Source organism: Tamandua tetradactyla, chromosome 4 (assembly GCF_023851605.1).
Source record: "Tamandua tetradactyla isolate mTamTet1 chromosome 4, mTamTet1.pri, whole genome shotgun sequence".
NCBI lineage: Eukaryota > Metazoa > Chordata > Mammalia > Pilosa > Myrmecophagidae > Tamandua > Tamandua tetradactyla.
This window is the reverse complement of record NC_135330.1, coordinates 8,024,540-8,040,952: the sequence shown is the minus strand read 5'-3', so window position 1 is coordinate 8,040,952 and position 16,413 is coordinate 8,024,540. Positions and strand designations below refer to the sequence as shown.

General features: G+C 59.2%; 2 protein-coding genes across 12 annotated transcripts; both read right to left on the bottom strand.

Annotated features, from left to right (window-relative positions):
- Positions 1-391: 391 nt before the first annotated feature.
- On the bottom strand, positions 392-4,580 carry EFNA4 (ephrin A4). Its single transcript, XM_077156353.1, has 4 exons — positions 4,394-4,580; positions 2,066-2,361; positions 1,555-1,623; positions 392-1,105 (listed from the first exon to the last, which is right to left on the bottom strand). The coding sequence occupies exons 1-4, from the start codon at positions 4,504-4,506 to the stop codon at positions 969-971; spliced, it is 615 nt and encodes a 204-aa protein (XP_077012468.1). The 5' UTR covers positions 4,507-4,580; the 3' UTR covers positions 392-968.
- Positions 4,581-5,600: 1,020 nt separating this feature from the next.
- ADAM15 (ADAM metallopeptidase domain 15) lies at positions 5,601-16,278 on the bottom strand. 11 transcript variants are annotated; one of them, XM_077156341.1, is made up of 25 exons: positions 16,165-16,278; positions 14,872-14,975; positions 14,183-14,259; positions 13,704-13,782; positions 13,448-13,524; positions 13,163-13,352; positions 11,888-11,953; positions 11,744-11,812; positions 11,497-11,666; positions 11,272-11,356; positions 10,641-10,789; positions 10,371-10,545; positions 9,993-10,085; positions 9,559-9,863; positions 9,282-9,477; positions 8,946-9,023; positions 8,430-8,502; positions 8,069-8,207; positions 7,845-7,889; positions 7,610-7,679; positions 6,914-6,988; positions 6,758-6,811; positions 6,434-6,505; positions 6,040-6,158; positions 5,601-5,941 (listed from the first exon to the last, which is right to left on the bottom strand). In XM_077156341.1, the coding sequence occupies exons 1-25, from the start codon at positions 16,241-16,243 to the stop codon at positions 5,899-5,901; spliced, it is 2,682 nt and encodes an 893-aa protein (XP_077012456.1). In that variant the 5' UTR covers positions 16,244-16,278; the 3' UTR covers positions 5,601-5,898. The 11 variants fall into 11 exon arrangements, with proteins under 11 accessions (XP_077012456.1, XP_077012457.1, XP_077012460.1 ...); XM_077156342.1 differs by having other exon boundaries at positions 11,888-11,950; XM_077156345.1 differs by lacking the exon at positions 6,758-6,811 and having other exon boundaries at positions 5,602-5,941.
- Positions 16,279-16,413: the final 135 nt, after the last annotated feature.

Below are 16,413 nucleotides of genomic sequence, written 5' to 3'. Positions count from 1 at the left end.
CTTAGCAGTTCTAGACCAGACACAGCCCAGAGTGCCCTTGGGGAGGGGGAGGGATGTCCAGCTCACAGGGACCCAGGCATTCCGAAACCCAGGTACTGTCTTTCTACTAACCCTTGCTTTGCCCCAACGTCCTGCTCCGTCCTGCCAGGGCCCAGGCAGTGCCCCAAGCAGGTGGGCTGTCAAGATCATGTGTCCCCTCCTCAGCAGAGGAAGCCGGCCGGGGAGGTGGACGAGGGTGCCAAACTCCACAGCTGCTGCTGGCACTACCCCACACTGCCCACAGGGATGCCCACTGAGGCCTGGTATGAATGACCCAGGCACAGCTGGCATGGAGGTGAGGCCAAGACAAGTTGAAAGCACAGGCTGCCGGGGGTCCTGGTGTCAGGGAAGGAGCCAAAGGGCACCAGGTTGGGGAGGGCAACCAAACGAGGGTTTATTGAGGTCCAGACACTTATAAAAATACAAATTGACATGAAATTCAATCTCATGGCAAGTCCATCTTCATAGAAGACAAGTGAGTGACCCCATGGGGAGGGCAAGATGCTGCTCAGGGAACACGCCCAGTGGGCACTGGGCACAGACACCAAGCTTGGGCATCTTCCTGGCCCTAGTCCCACAATACACCTGTCCCCAGGTCTTCGGTCTCGGCCCCCAGCCAGGTCAAGGGCTCAATCGGGCCAAGTCCCAGTCTTTGTGAGGATAGGATGAAACCAGTGAAGCTGCTGACAAGGACCCAATATTTGTCTTGCTTCTGCTCCAGGGTCCCCAGGGCAGTTTGTAGTCCTTCTGTCTGCTTGTGATGAGGGGCAGGGACCTGCAGGGGTCACTTCAGACCCTCAGACCTCCCCCAGCACTGTTCCATCTTGTCTTTCTGGCTTGACGGCTCCAGCTCAGGTGGCAGGGCCTGCTTGCTTCAGGGAGTCGTGGGCGGGCTCTGGCTCCTGGGGTCTTAGGAGGGTTCACTTGGCTCAGAGAACTCGTAGGAGGCGCAGAACTGGGAGCAGCAACAGTAGCAAGAAGCAGAGGGGGCTAGGAGCACCCCCTCCCCGCCAGCCTGATGTGCCACTCTCTCCAGGGCTCCCAACAGGATGGGCTGATTCAGACTCTGGGAGGAGGAGACAGTGGCACTACTGGGCCCTCCCGCTTCGCAGCCGCCTCTTTCTTGCCCTCCCCGTTCACCGCTCGCTTCCATCCCTCTCTTCGGGGTCTCCCAGATCAGTCACTCCCTTCCCCAAATCTACCACCTCATCTTTTCTAAGTCACAACTTCCAACTTTCCCCCAAACTGCCATGAAAAACAGCTAAACAAAGCTAAACAGGCAAAAACAAAATCCTGGAAGGGCTTCATCCTTCGAGACCCTGTTTCCTCAGCCCAGCATAAAAGATGGGCGGAGTGGAAGCTCCCATGGGCTAAGTGGGGTGAAGAGGCCATGGCTTGAAACCCCACCTGACCTCTCAGAGTGTGATAGTCCCAGATTCTCCTCACTCCTTCTCTGCTTCCCAAGGGGCCCACACTAGCCAGGGGGGTTGTTCCCCACACCCCCACCCAACTTACTGCCTTCTTTGCAGCAGACAGAAACCTGGAGCTTCAAGCACTGGCCAGAACTCTCCATACTAGGCACCGCTGGGCGGGGGGAAGTTGGGAAGAAGAGGTTAGCACAGGGAGCCACCCCCTTGCATGCCTCCGACTGTCTCATACCTTCTCAGTTTCTCTTCTCTCGGGTTTCCTGGGAAGCTTTTCCTTACTTTCAGACCATGCCCAGGTGCCAGGAACCATCCATGCCCCTCCTCGCTCCCTTGGCCTCCCTTCCCGGTTCCTGTCTACCGACCTACTCTGGATGTCCCCCCTAGAAAGTCCTGGGTTCAGATGCCCTTCCACCCCCACCCCCCCCCACCCCCTTTCTAAGCTTTAGAGAAACTGCACAGCCCCTTTCCCCTCCCAGGTCTCTGCTTTCATTCTCAGTTCCTTCCTCTCCCATCTTTTCAGGCTCTCAGACAGGGGCAGGGAGCCCCCCTCCTCCCCCAGCCCCCTCCTAGAGGTGTGCCACGAGCCCTTCCTCACTCACAGATGTAGTAGTAAGTCTCTCCAGGCAGGAACTCGAAGCCGAGGGAGAAGGGTGTGAAGCGCTGAATCTTCTCTGAGAATCGAAAGGGGCCAAAGGGAGCAAAGGGGCGCGAGCACTCCCAGCGCTTGAAGGCACCTGGACCCTCTGCCTGGCAGGCCTCGTAACCCGGCCTGTCCACAATGTAAAGGGCAAATGTCTCGGGGCCCTCAGGCGGTCCTGGACCTTCATAGTGTGGGCAGAAGATATCGAGATAATCGTTGAGGCTCAGCTCCACCACAGCGTCTCCTCGAAGCAGCCTACAGGCATAAGGAAGGCATGAGCTGAAGAGGGTGATGGCATGGCACCCCTGGGTAAGAGGGGTCCGAAATAGCCCTTCTCAATGGCTCCTGCCAGTCTCTTCCCCACCCACCAGAGATGAAGCAGTTCAGAAGGCCTGAGTTCCCTGGACTGGCAAGTCAAGAGATAACAAGGGCTCAAGAAGTGGACGAGGGGACCAATTCACAGAGGAGCAAACTGAGGTTCTGAGAAGTTAAGGGATGCAGTGCCCAGAACCACAGGGGTTTAAATGTGAGAGGCCACCTGCCATATCCCACCTGCAGGCTGTCTACCTGTCTAGCTCCAGAGCCTGACACCGTGCCTGTGCTGGATAAAGGTCAGGTGTACGGGTGCTGGGAGAGAGAAGCAGGGCTTCCAGACAGGAGCCATAGGGCAGTTACAGACACAGAAATGGAAATGGCGACAGTCTCCTCAATAGAGATTGTGAGAGAGGAAGACTGTCATATAGATCTCCATCCAATGGTAAAAGCGAATGAGGGAGGGGGTGCTGGATGCCTCCCTTTTTTTGCCAGGACAAGGAAGCACCAGACCTGGAGGAGACCCATCCCCATCCCCACCCCCCAATACCTGGCCCAGACTTCCTGTGACTCCCCTCACTTCCTGGGAGCTGTCTGGGGAGCCAGTGCACCCTGGAGGGGCTGGAGCAGGCTGTTCTCCACAGCACCAAATACTGCCTGAACTGCCTCCTTCCCACCGCCATCATACAGCCCAGCAAAGCTTGACTTAAAAAAAGGTCTCCCACTGTCCCTTGACAGGTGGTCCAAGGACCACCTGCATCAAATGCACCGGGGTCCACAGTAGAAATGCAGACTTCCGGGCCCAGGCCAGACCTGCTAGAACACAAGCTGGGCCAGGACGGATTTGTAAGCTGCATTCCGTGGCATCCCCCATGCCTGGAACAGTGCCCTACACAAAGACAGGGCTCAATCAATATTTGTGGACTGAATTAATGAAACAGCAATGCCAGGGTTGGGGGCTAGGAAACTGACTTTCTAACAAGTCTTCCAAGCGATTCACAGGCACTGGTCTGAAACAAAGATGGAGGAATTCAGAGGTAGAAGACGAGAGGTCTTATCACCTGGTATTGGTATTGTAATGACCTGTGGTTACACCTGCCCCTCTCCAGGGTCCGGGGGCAGGGCGTGGGCCTCCCAGTCTCCCTATCCCCAGCGTCCTAGCACAGGTCCCGGCACACAGTACATGCTTAAATGTTGGCGAGTGAACAAATGAACAGACTCACAGATTGTCTAGAGGAGAAAATCAGAGAGGAAAACAGATGGAGAAGAGAGAGACAGGGAGAACTGGGGAGGGGCACGGCAACAAAAACTACTGCGGTTCAAAGGCAGGCAGCTTAAGAAAGAAAGAAATGATAGTTGAAACCTGTACAGCCCTGCACCTCTTTCACACGCATGACCTCAGTGAACCCGTCGATTTCCCAGGGCACTAGGCATTACCAGCCCACTTCCCCGATGAGACAACTGAGGTTAAAGAGGTCAGACGACTTGCCCAAAGGTGATTCAGCTGGAAGGGGCAGGGCCTAGAGTAGACAGCAATGGAAGGACCGATCAAGGATAGGGATGAAAGCACAGATACCGAGATCACAAAGCAGAGCGGGTGCCAGAGGGGAGGCTCAGGGAGCCAGCAAGAAACCCGGGCTCCTTCACCAGAGGGAAGTTCCCTCCCTCACCCTCAGGTCTGCCTGCCCCACCTCCGCCCGCCGGAGAGAGGCGAGGGGGGCGGGGCCCGGCGTGCTGGCCGAGGCCCCCCAGCTCCCAGCCCCGAAACCCCACCGCCCGCCCCCCAATACATGCGGGAGTAGGGAGCCCCGGGGCGTGCCTCGCCCCTCCCCCCCTCCCCCCGCCGGCTCAGACAAAGGAGCCCCGGCGCGCGGCCAGGCCCAGACGGCACCGCGCAAGGCGCGGGTGGCGGGCGCGCGGCCGGCCCGGGAGCGCGCGGGCCCGGCTCGGCTCTCCCCGGGTTCGGCCCGGCCACCTGGGGTTACTGGAGTTCCAGTAGACCGCGTGGCGGAGGCCAGACCCTCCCCGCAGCGGGGAGCCGAAGAACGCGGCCCAGAGGACAGTCCGCAGCAGGGACAGCAGCCGCATCGCCCCCGGGGTCCGGTCTGGTCTGGCCGGGCCCGTCCCGGCCCGCTCGGCAGTCGGAGCAAGAAAGGTACAAAGTGGAGGTGGTGGGGGGAGATGTTAGGGGGGGGGGTTGTGGAGACTCTCCCGCCACGCCCCCGGGTAACTTTTCACCAATGGAAGCGCGTCCCCGCCCCTCCGCTCACAGCCAACTTCGCGTTAACCCTCTGTGCGCCGCAGCGCGCGCCGGTTTAGCCAGGCGCCTACCGAGGTCGGACCTCGCTCGACGGGGCGGGGAGGAGGGACGGATTCCACTATCTAGGAGTTTATCGTTGTTATTGTTTTTTTTTATTTTAAAGGAAGGTCTTGTCTTTCGTGTCTGAACTAGTACAGGGTGAAATGCGTTATTAGACATTTGGAAGATTTTATAGAGAGGTGCACTCCCTTTGCCCACAGAGGGGAAAGTGAGACACGGGCGAAGGTCCGTGAAGCCTGTCCAGCTGCCTTGGCAGATGGCCCCTTTGCACATCTGCCAGACTGCGGATAGCGCGATGGGAGAGACAAAGCGCCTCTTGGGACACCCCCTTTCTTTCCCCGTAAAGCCTTGGGTGGCGCGCCCGATGTCCACCGTGGGGTTAGCGCCTGACCCGCTCCTCCCCACACTTTGATTCAGGGCAGCTCTGAAGGCAAGATAATGAGGCGGCTGCGGCCCGTACAAAGCACCTTTGTTTGTTCCCGGGCCCTCGGATGGGGGAGGGGCGAGGCAGGTGTGCGGCCTGGGGACCGTGGGAGCCGCCGCCCCGCTCCGCCCCGGCTCCGGACTCTGCGAACGCCAGCCAGAGCCTCTCCCCGTCGGTGGTCAGAGAGGCGACCGCGGCTGCGCAGGTTGGTCGATACCTGCTCCCGGGAGCCGCGCAGCATTGAGGGCCAGGACGGGGTTGGCCAGGAGTGTACAGCTCCCTGTGGCGCAGGACGGCGCTGCAGTCCCTCCCAGAGCCGGGCAGGACCGAGCCGCGCACTTTTCCGGCCTAGGACTGCCGCCCTTGTCTGAGGCGGCAGCGTCTCCTGGCGGCCAAGACCTGGAACCGCAGCAGGGTGACCCAGCCTTCCCTGAGCAGACAGGCTCCAAGACGTGGTTCCAAGATCTTAGGTTTATTGAAGCCGAGCTGAGACAGGCTGTGCTTAACTCCCTCAGCCCCGTCCAGTCCCCAGTCTCTCCCCAAGCCCTGGCTGCAACTGCGTGGCGGGTCCCCAGGGTGCGGCCCGACGGCGCGCAGCGTGCCTGACGTCTTAAGACGCTTGCCCTACTGCTCCCGGGCTCCGACTCCTTCAGTCATCGCAGGCTACTCCAGGGAGCGGTCCGCCACTTCAAGTCGTCCTAAGTTCGTAGTGGAGTCAGCGGACCCTCAGGAGAGGTCAGAGGTAGAGCGAAGACACTCCTGGGGGCGGCGGCGCTGGTCTGGGGTAGGGGAGCCAAGAAAAAAGGGGGCTGTCAGAAGTCCCCTTTCCCCAGATCACTGGCCCAGCCCGCCCGTCTTCAGCGCCCCCCTCGCCTACCTGGAGGGCACCACCAGGGGCCGAATTCCAGCTGCTGAGTTCGTCTGGTCACCTGATGGACGTCTTTCCTGGGGGTCGGAAGGCAATGGCTTCCTCGGGGGTGGGGGCTTGATGGGCCCCTGAGACAGAGAGAAGGCAGGAGGATGGCTTGGGAGGGGGTGTCATGTTGCCCACCCCCGATGTGCTGGTGCTAGGGAACACCAGTTTGGGGGCAGCACCAGAAGTCACCCTTGTCTCCAAACAAACCTGTCACCGTTAAAGGCGCCACCGGGGTATGTGCCCTCGGGCACAGAGGGGGCATCTTGCTACGGCCACCACCGCACAGCTACCAGCACCACAGCCCTGGGTGGTGGGTGGAGGGAGGGACGATGCCCTTCTCTCCCCCCACTGTTACCTTCGGGCGCCTCGCCACTGGGTCGGCGGGCAGAGGGCGGGTAGGGGGATTGGGTCGGTCAGCCAGCTCAGCCTGAACAGAGAGAGGAGCAGTGGCCGTGAGTGCAGCCAGGAGCAGTGGGCATGCAGAAGTTCCCCTGAGGTTCAGGTCAACATGCCAAGTCAGCCAGGGGGCAGGAGAGAATGGGGGCATGGGCAGTGGGCTTGGGTGCATGCCAGCAGATGCCTTAGGGGAGGGAGGGGTGAGTCACCCTGGAGTCCCTGGCCAAGTGCAGTCCTGCCACTGACCACCAGATGGTGGTAGAAGCCAAGGCAGGAGGCTCACCCTTTGCTGCTCCTGGGGCTCAGAGTGTCTGAAGGCTGAGGGGCACCCTGCCACCTAACGAAGAGCATCACTGGCAGGGAGCAGGGCTGAGAACTGCCGTTGGGCATCAAGCCTCCCACCTGCCCTGGGCCAAGGTGGGGACTGGCCCAGATTTACCTGGAGTCTCTTGGGCACAGGGTCAGGTGGCAGCGGCCTGGAGGGGGGGGCCGGGAAGCCGAGAGCACTAATCTCCTGAGAGTGGGAGAGCAGACATGGGGGGTGGGGGTGGGGGAGAGGAAGCAGAGAGACAGATGTGGGCAGAGAGGAGTTAGTGCCCCGGCAGCGGCAGCCAGGACCCCAGGGGCTGCAGGGGCTGTGCATGCAGTTAGTTGCATGCAGAGGGGAGTGACAAGTAGTAGAGTGGGCATGCAGCCATATCCACAGGCTTGTCATCAGGTCCACAGAGGGCTCAGGGAAGGGGCACTCACCAGCCCTCCTACACATCGTGACCTGGGCCTCAGGAGGTACAGGCACACTGACGGCCATTCGGAGCATCTACCCCGGTGCCCTCAGCCGGGAGCACGCACAGGCCCACCTCTCAAAGCCACCAGCTGGACCAGCTCAGAGAGCTCAGCAGACCCTCCTCTAGGTGCCTGACCCTCCCCCATCCAGCTGGACGCCACTCTTTCACCTGCAGCCAGGGGACGGGTGGGGAGGGCTGGGGGCTGGCTCAGACCCCTTTGCCTGCCTTCTGGGCAGTGCTAGCCTTTCTCTGAGTCTAGAGTCTTCAATGCCCAACCTCCTCCCCCACCAAGGGCCCAAGCTGGCTATCAGGTTAAGCTGGAGCCTCCTCTTCTGGCATCCAGGACTCACCTTGGTGCCTGGCATCAGCAGGGCTCTCTGTGGGGGTCCTGGCCGTTCCGGGGGACCAGACTGGGCTGCCCTGAGCACGCAGAGAGCCCAGCATAAGACTCTGTTCTCTCTACCCATCTGCCACCCTTGAGTGGGGTTGCCCCTTTGAAGCCCCTTGGAGAGGAATTTGTGAGGGTTAGGCCAGGCCCGGGGTGGGGAGGGGACGCTCATCAGCTTGAGGGAGGGCCCCACTTACACAGCACCACTGGCTGGCACAGGGTCTCCTAGCATCCCAGCTGCCCTAAGGGGTGTATGTGTGGGTGAAGAGTTAGGGGGCACATGTGGAGAAGAGGGGAGTGTGGCATGTGGCAGGCAGCGAGTTCACAGTCCAAGGGTCTTGGTGCTCAGAACCAGGTAGTGGGGGTGGCGGAGCTGGTGTCCCCGTTGAGGGAATTGGTGGCGGGGAGGCAATGCTGGTACCTGTATTGGCAGCTGGGTCCCTTGAGTTGACAGAGTCGCTGCCGCAGGCGGGCACGGTGCCAGTAGCTGGCACCCAGCAGCACCAGGACCAGCAACAACAGGAGGCTGAGGAGCAGCCCTATATTCAGGGAGCTGCTTGCTGTGGGGGTGAAGTCAGGTTGGAAGGTAGGCAGAGTCAAGAACTCTCCACCCAGGAAGGATCAGGGGCCAAGGAGGGAGGCCAAGTGATTAGAGGAAGTAAAGAGTCAGGATCATGTTCAGGTAAAAGGGCAAGAAAAAGAGGGCCAAGGGGGAGAAGTAAAGGAGGCGTCATGTTGCCCTCCCCACGGTCCCTAGCCCTCCCCTCTCCCCCGCATACTACCTCTGATCTGGGTGGTACAGTCAGGGGGTGCCCAGCCCTCCTCACAGTGGCAGCGCCTATTGCTGTTGCAGACCTAGGAGGTACAGGGTGTGCAATGAAGGGCTCTGCACCTGGGACCACGTTTCTCTGTCCTCAGCTTTTTTCAAAATCTCAGATTTCTAAACCTGGCAGGTATACAGGGATGGTGGGGCAGAGAGAGCGAAAGCCCTGGAGAGATGAAGGCTTTAGCTATAGCAGAGGAAATCAGATCAAATGTTAATTTGATCTTCTATTGCTGGGCCGTGTTAGAAGCTTTCACACCCATCCCTGTACTCCTGTGAAGCAGGTATCATTATTGTGCCCATTTGACAGATGAGGAAACTGAGCTCAGAGAAGTTAATAACTTGCTCCTTGTCACACAGCTAGGAAGTAGTAGAGGAGAGATTAGAACTTATGTATGACTGTTTCCAAAGCCTGGCATTCTTCTTCCTGAAGGATCCCTGTCCCCTTTCCATCTCTTCCCCCGTGCCAACTTACCCCATGCCCGTGGCATTTGCTTCGACATTCTTGTGCTCCCAGGAGATCCACAGGCTGGCATCGGTGGTCAATACACACCTGTCCAACAGGGAGAGAAGAGCAAAGATCACATTTTCAGAAAGCAGTATTGGGACCAGGAGACCAACAAGGCTGAGGCCGCACCCCCACTTTACAGATAGGGAAACCAAGGCTCAGTGGGAAGACAAGATTTTGCCCAATCTGAAGTAAGAGTCTCAGATTCTGTGACCTTGACCCTGGTGGCTGGTGAAGTCTGTGCACTGCTTGCTCTGGTCCGGATGTCTCTCCTACCAGGTCTTGTCCATTTAAGCTACTCACCAGGCCAGGGCCACAGGCTGTGCCAGGCAGAGTTAGGAGGGGCTGGGCCACGTCGTTGCCAAGGTCCAGGTGTACCCAGCTGCAGTTCAGCTGGGTCCCGTTGGCTTCCAGCATCTCCCAGACCAGATCCTGGGCCAAGCCCAACAGAGGCTGGGCCCTGCCGCCCTGGCACTGGAGCTGCCCGCAAATGGCATCTCTGGGAGAGGGGCGCAGGGTCAGTGGCAGCAGGGCTAAGCCTCCCACAAACCCCGAGGAGGAGCCAGGTTGCCTCACTCACCTAGGGCTGCAGGGCACGTAGCTACCACTGGGGCTGCGCCCACAGCTCCCAAAAGCATCCCCCCGAGTGTTGGCAGTATGGAGGCAAAGGGAGGCAGCGGGCTGGGCCGCAGGTCCCCAGAGCGCCTGGCACTGCTGGGTATAGGAGGCACAGCGGCCCTGCATGCACACGGCCTGTCCGCCAGCACAGGGCTCACCGTCCCCCAGGCTGATGTCAGGGGGGCACTGGGAGCTGTCCCCCAGGCAGAACTCGGGCAGGTCACAGTCGCCTCTGGTAGGGCGGCACTGCCAGCCAGCTGGGCGCAGCTGTGGAGGGTGGTGAGCATTAGTATGGGTGCTGGGCAAATCTAGCTAGGCCCTGAGGGCCAGAATGACCCTTCCCCACCCTGGCCCCTGGCAGGCGAGCTCTGGGTGGCCAGTCCAGTCGGTGCCTACCTGGCAATTTTGACAACAGGGTCCATCGGACGCACACTGTGCCCCTGGCCTCAGCTGGCAGGTGAAATAGTCACAACAGGCATCACTACAGTCCTGTGGGCAAGGGCACGGAAGGAGCAGAGGCTCAGGGCTGGCTGGGCCTGAGACTTACCTCCTGACTCTCCTCCCAGAGACGAATGAACCCAGAAAGGGGACTCCAAACCATACAGCAAGTGAGAGCTAGCACTCAACAATCTGTGCAGACAGGGAAGTCAGGAGAGGGGTAGGAGCTCCCTTCAGGAACCAGAAAGGGGATCAGGAAGCTTGTGGAAGAGCTGATGAGCCACACTGAGGGCACAGAAGTGAGTGGGGCAAGGCTTTGGGGGGCAGGGGGCTCACATCTGGGAAACCACAGTCACACTGCTCGCCCGGCTCCACAAACATATTTCCACAGTGACTGGCCATAGTTGGCAGGCTGGTAGGCCGTTCAAAGAGGCAGCTGCCCATGCCATCCAGGAGGGCTTTCTCCAGGGCCTGTCGGCTGCAGTTGCTGAAGTTCAGGCCTGGCAGGAAGCTGGGGAAGGTGGTGGGCAAGGCGCAAGGAAGGTTGGAGCTGTGGCGTTCTCCCTGTCCCCTTCCCCGCCCCTTCCTCCGTCCAGGGTTACTCACTCTGTGGAGGCCTCCATGATGCAGCTCTTGGCTGGGGCTGGACCTGGACAAGGACAGTTGCTCCCAGGTGGGTCATGGGCCAGGCCCAGGCTGTGGCCCAGCTCATGGGCTATTGAGGAGGCAACTCCCAGAATGCTCGTGGAGTGGTCCTGTCATTGGGGAGGGGATACCCCAGGTCCAGCCCCAGCCTGCCTCCCCCATGTTGCCCGTCCCATCTTGACTGCTCCTGTTCTCTCCTCATCTGACACCTTGAGCTCAGTGGGCACTGCCTTCCACCTTAACTGCTTCTAAAGGAGGAGGAGAGCCCAGGCCTGAGAGGGCAGGAAACCTAGGTTTTAGCCCAGCTGTGCCCTTGGGTGGCCCTGGGAGATCACCTCTGTTCTTTGGCCTCAATTCCTCCCCTTCCCTTCCCCAAGACGACAGGAAGTCTGTTTAGGTGAAGGCTGTGCATACTGTGATGAGCTAGCCCCAAGCGAAGGGGTTCCCTGACAGTAGAGGCCGCATCATGTACCCCCCCCACATGCTATCCCCACAGCTTTGGGACTGGGTACTTTGTAGTACCAGTGGCAGTTCAGTGAACCAGTGGCACCAAATCAATTGGGAACGGCGAGGAGATGTGGAAATAGCTCACCATGTTCACCCCTCCCGAGAAGTCAGGAGAGCAGATGGAGTTCTGAATGGCCATCCCCACCACTGGCCCAGAGAATGAAGTGGCACTGTGGGATCAAGGTTTCAGAGGTCAAGGTCAAAACCAAGGTGGCCGGAACTTTATATCCTTAGGAAAGGAGGTGAATGAGCATGTATTTGGTCAGGGGAGGGGGAGCTGGTTCCCTCTGGCTGGGTTCCGGGGCCTTACGTCACCAGCTGGGCACTGTCATGGGGTAGTCGAGGCAGCAGCTCTGCTCGGCGCCAGCGGAGGAAGTTGTCTAGCGTGACCCCTGGGTCCGGGCTGATCTCCACCTGGTCGTGCTGGGTCCAGGCCTCCAGGCCCACTAGTGCCACCCGCACATTCAGGGGCTGGAAGAACTAAAAAGAGCTGGGGCTCAGCAGAGGGGTTCCCATGGTCAGGGGGCCACGGGAATACTGCCCGGTCCGGCGCTCACCATGTCCAGGAGAAGGGCCACTTCCAGCGTGCGGTTCAGTAGGCGCTGGAAGTCTGGGTACCTCTGGACCTGTGGGCCAAGAGAGGTCATCATGAAAGACATCAGGGTGAGCAGGGGAGGCTCTGCAGAGGCCAGGAGGCTTACCTCCGAATGATCAGCCACAATCACCAGCTCAACAATCTTGGTCTCGGTCACCACGTCCCGCCGCTGCTGTGGATAAGGAGAGAACGGGGAACTCACTGCCAGCAGCCCCACAGGGCTGACCGAGCGGGCTCCACTCCCTCCCTTTGTGTTCAAACAGAGCTACAGCCCATTTTACAGATGAAGCGCTGGAAGACAGAGGCCAGGGGCGTGCCTGAGGTGGAGCAACAAGTAGGTTATGAAACTGGGAGTAGAACCTGATTTTCTGGCTCCAAACTCAGTGCTTTTTCCAAATGAAAGAAAGAAATAGCCAATGCTGTTGAAGACTTACTATATGCCAGGCACAATTCTGAGCACTGTATGTATGTATTGATTCATTTAATCTTCACAGCAACCTTATAAAGTAAGTAGTTGTATTGTCCCCATTTTAGAAATTAGGAAATTGAAGTTTTATTAGTTTGTGATTAATAACTACATATTTTCTATGCCAAAGTGAGAGCTCTCTGCAAATGGCATCACAGGACAGATGAGGAGTTTAAGTCAAAACTTCTGTCTGACAGGGTTAGGGCAGTATGAACTGTGTGGCCTCGGGCAAGTCACTTCACCTCTCTGAGATGGTTTCCTCATAAAAAAGAGCTATTGATACCACCTACCTCCTAGAGTTGCTGAAAAGAATTAATGAGATAATGTTCACAAAGTGCCTGGCACATGGAAGTTCCATTTTTCCCACAAAAGTTGCAGGCAAAAAGTTTGCTTTTCACAAACCTAAAACCTTCAGATGGTTCCTAGGCCAGGTAAGTCCTGAAACCTAGAGGGGCCAGTCTCTCCAAGTCATCAACCCGTTCCATCCCCCTCCCATACTGTCAACACCCCTTTTCAATATGAAAAAACTAGAACAGGCATAAACCAAATATCCCTAAAGATTGGGAGAAGGATCAAAGGAGGAGGAGGAGTTATAACAAAGAAGTTAGGATTTAACAAATGAGTATGACTGCTGAATCGTTATTTTTTTTTTAGTTTCTAGTGTCTTGGAGCAGTTAGGATGAACACCTAAAATTGTGGAACTGTAACCCATACCAAAGCTTGAAATCTGTTCTATACCTACCTGTCACAATGTACTTTGAAATTTATTGCTATATATTTATATATATATTTCACAATAAAAAAAGAAAGAAATTGCTCCATTAACCAGAGCTCCTGTTACTGTCAACAACTAGCTCTGAGGGCCTGGGGCCAGCCCTGCACCCAAAGCCCAGCTCTCCTGGCATCTGTTCTCACTCGGCGGATGTGCTGCTGTCCCAGGGGGGCCTCTGGTGGCGCCTGAGTGGGCACAGGTACACCCGACCTCAGGGTACAGGTGTGGCTTGGCAGGAGGTCCTGGATCCGGGAGATACTGGGAGGGCCCTGGAGGTCTGCAGGCTCCAGCTCCAATGCATAGCTTCTCTCTGGGGACAGGACCACCAAGCCCCTAGGGAAAGAAGGGAGAGTCAGACAGAACTTTACCTCCCTGCCTGGTGGCCCCTCATTCTCTCCACCTTCCTGGAGTCTGCCCACTCACTGTACCTAAGCCCAGAGCAGGTGCAGACAGAGACCCAGGAGTCGGCATGGCCTTGCACTGTGCCCTGGTAGCAGCAGTTTTCCTGGGGTAGAGAACACATTAGTGTTAATGTGAAGAACAGGCCAGGATTTGAACCCAGGAGCCCAGCGTGTGAGTGAGGATGAGCAGTATCCTTCTCTATCCTCCCAGGACAGCACTCTCTAGTCGCTCCCTCCCTCTGTCCCCCAGGTGAGGAACAGGGCACACGGGGTCCTGACTCACCAGACTGTGTCCCTCACTGACCATCCGAGTGCCATCAGGCTGGTACCACACCAGTGTCGGGCGGCTTGTGACCAGCTCCCTGAAGAACAAAGAAAAAGGAAGACAGTATCAGCGTGGCCTCCCGGGGTGGGCAGGGGCCTGGAGGTGGCAGAGGAGTGGCTGACTTCCAGGTAACCCCCCACCTTCCTGCTTCCTCCAGAAGCAGCAGGGTATAGTGGGTGAACCACAGACTCCACCAGGCTATGAGTTCCAATCTGGTTCTCACCAGGCTAACTGTGTGATCTTGGGGAAGTTACTCAACCTCTCTGTGCCTTGACTTCTTCATCTATTCACTGAGGACAATAAAAATATATAACCATAGTATATATCTTAGGGAGCCGTTGTCAGGATTAAATCGGTTAAAACATTCAGTACCCGGCATGTCATACATGAAATGTAAGTTGTCAGCTGTGCGATGATGATAACACCATCACTATTACCTATTCTGTAGCAGCTCCAGTATGTGACTCTCACCGTCCAGCTCCAGTTTGATCCGCAGGGCCTCAGGCAGGCTACTCTGTGGGCACAGAGGGCATCTCACCTCTCAGGACCTCCCCATAACTCCTTCTCTTTCTAAGTGAGAAACCTCAGGGCTCTCAGGAGAGCAGCAACAATTAGATCACTGGTGGTGGGGGGGGTCCTGAGGGAGGGGCCAGGAAGCCCCGCCTGGCCTGGGGCATTGTTCTGGGGGCTTGTGTGTGGGGGTCAAGGAAGGTATCTGAACCACCCCTTCTCGGCTTCCTGCCCAGAGAGGAAGCGTCCTGGAGGACCCAATGCAGGCCCCAGCCCTTCCTCTGACTCAGCTTTAGAATGGGGAGGGGGGGTGAGGTCCCCCCCCACTGAGAGAACCAACAACATAAGAGGAAGAAAGCAAGTTTGGCCTCAGAATTTTCCCAGTGGAGAAGGATGGCATGGATGCAACTGAGGCAGAAAGATGTGTCTCAGAGGGGAAGGGAGATGAGTGGAGCCAGGTGCTGGGTGTGGGCGAGGGCCCCAGACCTGGAGTGGACCTGCTACAGTGGACCCCCCCCCCCCACCTCAGCCAAGCGCTGGCCTTGAGGCACCGGGTTATGAATGGGTCGGGCTGGGGAGGGTGTGTGTAGTTAATGGAGGGGAGAGGGAGACTCACCTGAAGCGCCTCTGCTAGGCTGAGTGTGAGGCCGTCCTGAAGGACCTGGGGCTCCCAGGCCCCCCCCAGGGTCCCCTCTGGCCTCTCCTGCTCCTCAGTGCCACCTACAGGATCCCAGGACACCCCGAGAGAGTGTGAGAGAATCAGCACCCTGGCTGGGGGTGGCTGGCGTTCTCCCACCTACCCAGCTCCCAGCACATCCTATTTCGAGACCCTTCTCTGTGGGAAGGGCTCCTGCACTGGGCGCTGGGGCTTAAAGAGAGCACTGGGGGTGGGGGTGGGGGGGTTGGTTGTGGTGGGGGTGGTGGCTGCAGTTTACTCCCTTCCTACCCACCAACCCACCCACACAGCCCCAGAGAAAGAATCTCAATTCAACTGGCTTGTCGCCCCTCCCTGCCCCCCTCAGGCCAATCCCAGGTTCTTACAGGGACCCTCCCCCTGTTCCCACCCGCCCCCACCCCAGGAACGCCCCCACTCAGGACTAGGCGAAGCCCGTGGCCCAGTGCCCACTTACCCTCCCCTTCCCTCCCATCGGAGGGGCCGGGAACGCCCATCCCTGGGGGAGCAGCGCGAACACCCCCACCTCCCGAAATACCCCTCATGCCCAGCAAGGCCCGCCCGCTCCCCACAGCCTCCGCTCCCCCCCCCCGCCCCCGCCCTCTCTTCTCCGGACACTCCACCCCCGCCTACCCTCTCGGCCCCTGGCCCAAGACAGCAGCGGGAAGTGAAAGTTCCAAGGAGGAGCCGGTGTCCCGGCCTCTTTCCTGGCCAATTCCCCTGTCTTGGAGCCTCCCGAGCCCCTCCCTCTCACCCGGGCTTCTGGTGGCATCAGCACCCGGGCGAGGGTGCCTGGCCGCCCAGGCCTGGGCTGAAGGGCCGGGAAGACCCCCCTTGGCCGGTCCCTGTGTGCTGTGCCCACTTGGCGCCCTGGCACGGGGCGGAACGGTCAGCTAGGCCCAGGGCAGCGAAGACGTCAGTCCCGAGAGCGGCGACCCTCTCCCCCGGTCCCGAGGGGGCGCTGGCCAGGCCCCTCGGTGCCTGGTCCCCGAGCCTCAAAGTGTCCGCGGGACCGCGTAGGTGACCGGCCGCGCGGGGACGGCGGTATCCTCCGTCCTTCCCTCCCCACCCCATCGCCAGGTCGCCAGTGCCTCGGCCCAAGACAGCGGACCAGGGCGGACCGCGTCATAGGGCTCTGCAAGGTTTCGGGGCGACCCAGTCCAATTCGCCAATGCTCCCGACGTCCCCGCGCCCCCTTGCAGGCGGCCCCGGGTCCCATCCGCGTTCTGGACTCACCTATATTAGGGAGCGGCCGGGAGGGCAGAGGGCTACCCGCGCCCAGGAGCCCCAGGGCCCAGAGCAACGCCAGCCGCATAGCGGCGGTGCCCGCGGCAGCCGGAGGGCGGCAGGTGCGGGGCCGCGCCGCGAGGTGCCGGGCAGCCGGGTGAGCTCCGCGAGCCGCGCTGCGCCGGGCCGCCGCCAGGCCCCGCCCCCGCCCCACCCCTCGACCAGGCCGGGTGTCAGGCTCCGCCCCCCGCGGGCGCC

What these genes read in the sequence shown, in the direction of transcription:
- EFNA4 (XM_077156353.1), bottom strand. Translation starts at nt 4,506, where the DNA reads ATGCGGCTGCTGTCCCTGCTGCGGACTGTCCTCTGGGCCGCGTTCTTC. An exon ending in AGAGACTTACTACTACATCT is followed by an intron (nt 1,624 to 2,065) that starts GTGAGTGAGGAA and finishes CCCCCCGCCCAG; the next exon opens with CGGTGCCTAGTATGGAGAGT. An exon ending in TGTCTGCTGCAAAGAAGGCA is followed by an intron (nt 1,106 to 1,554) that starts GTAAGTTGGGTG and finishes TCCTCCTCCCAG; the next exon opens with AGTCTGAATCAGCCCATCCT.
- ADAM15 (XM_077156341.1), bottom strand. Translation starts at nt 16,243, where the DNA reads ATGCGGCTGGCGTTGCTCTGGGCCCTGGGGCTCCTGGGCGCGGGTAGC. An exon ending in TGGCCCTTCTCCTGGACATG is followed by an intron (nt 11,667 to 11,743) that starts GTGAGCGCCGGA and finishes AGCTCTTTTTAG; the next exon opens with TTCTTCCAGCCCCTGAATGT. An exon ending in GCAAATGCCACGGGCATGGG is followed by an intron (nt 8,503 to 8,945) that starts GTAAGTTGGCAC and finishes TGTACCTCCTAG; the next exon opens with GTCTGCAACAGCAATAGGCG.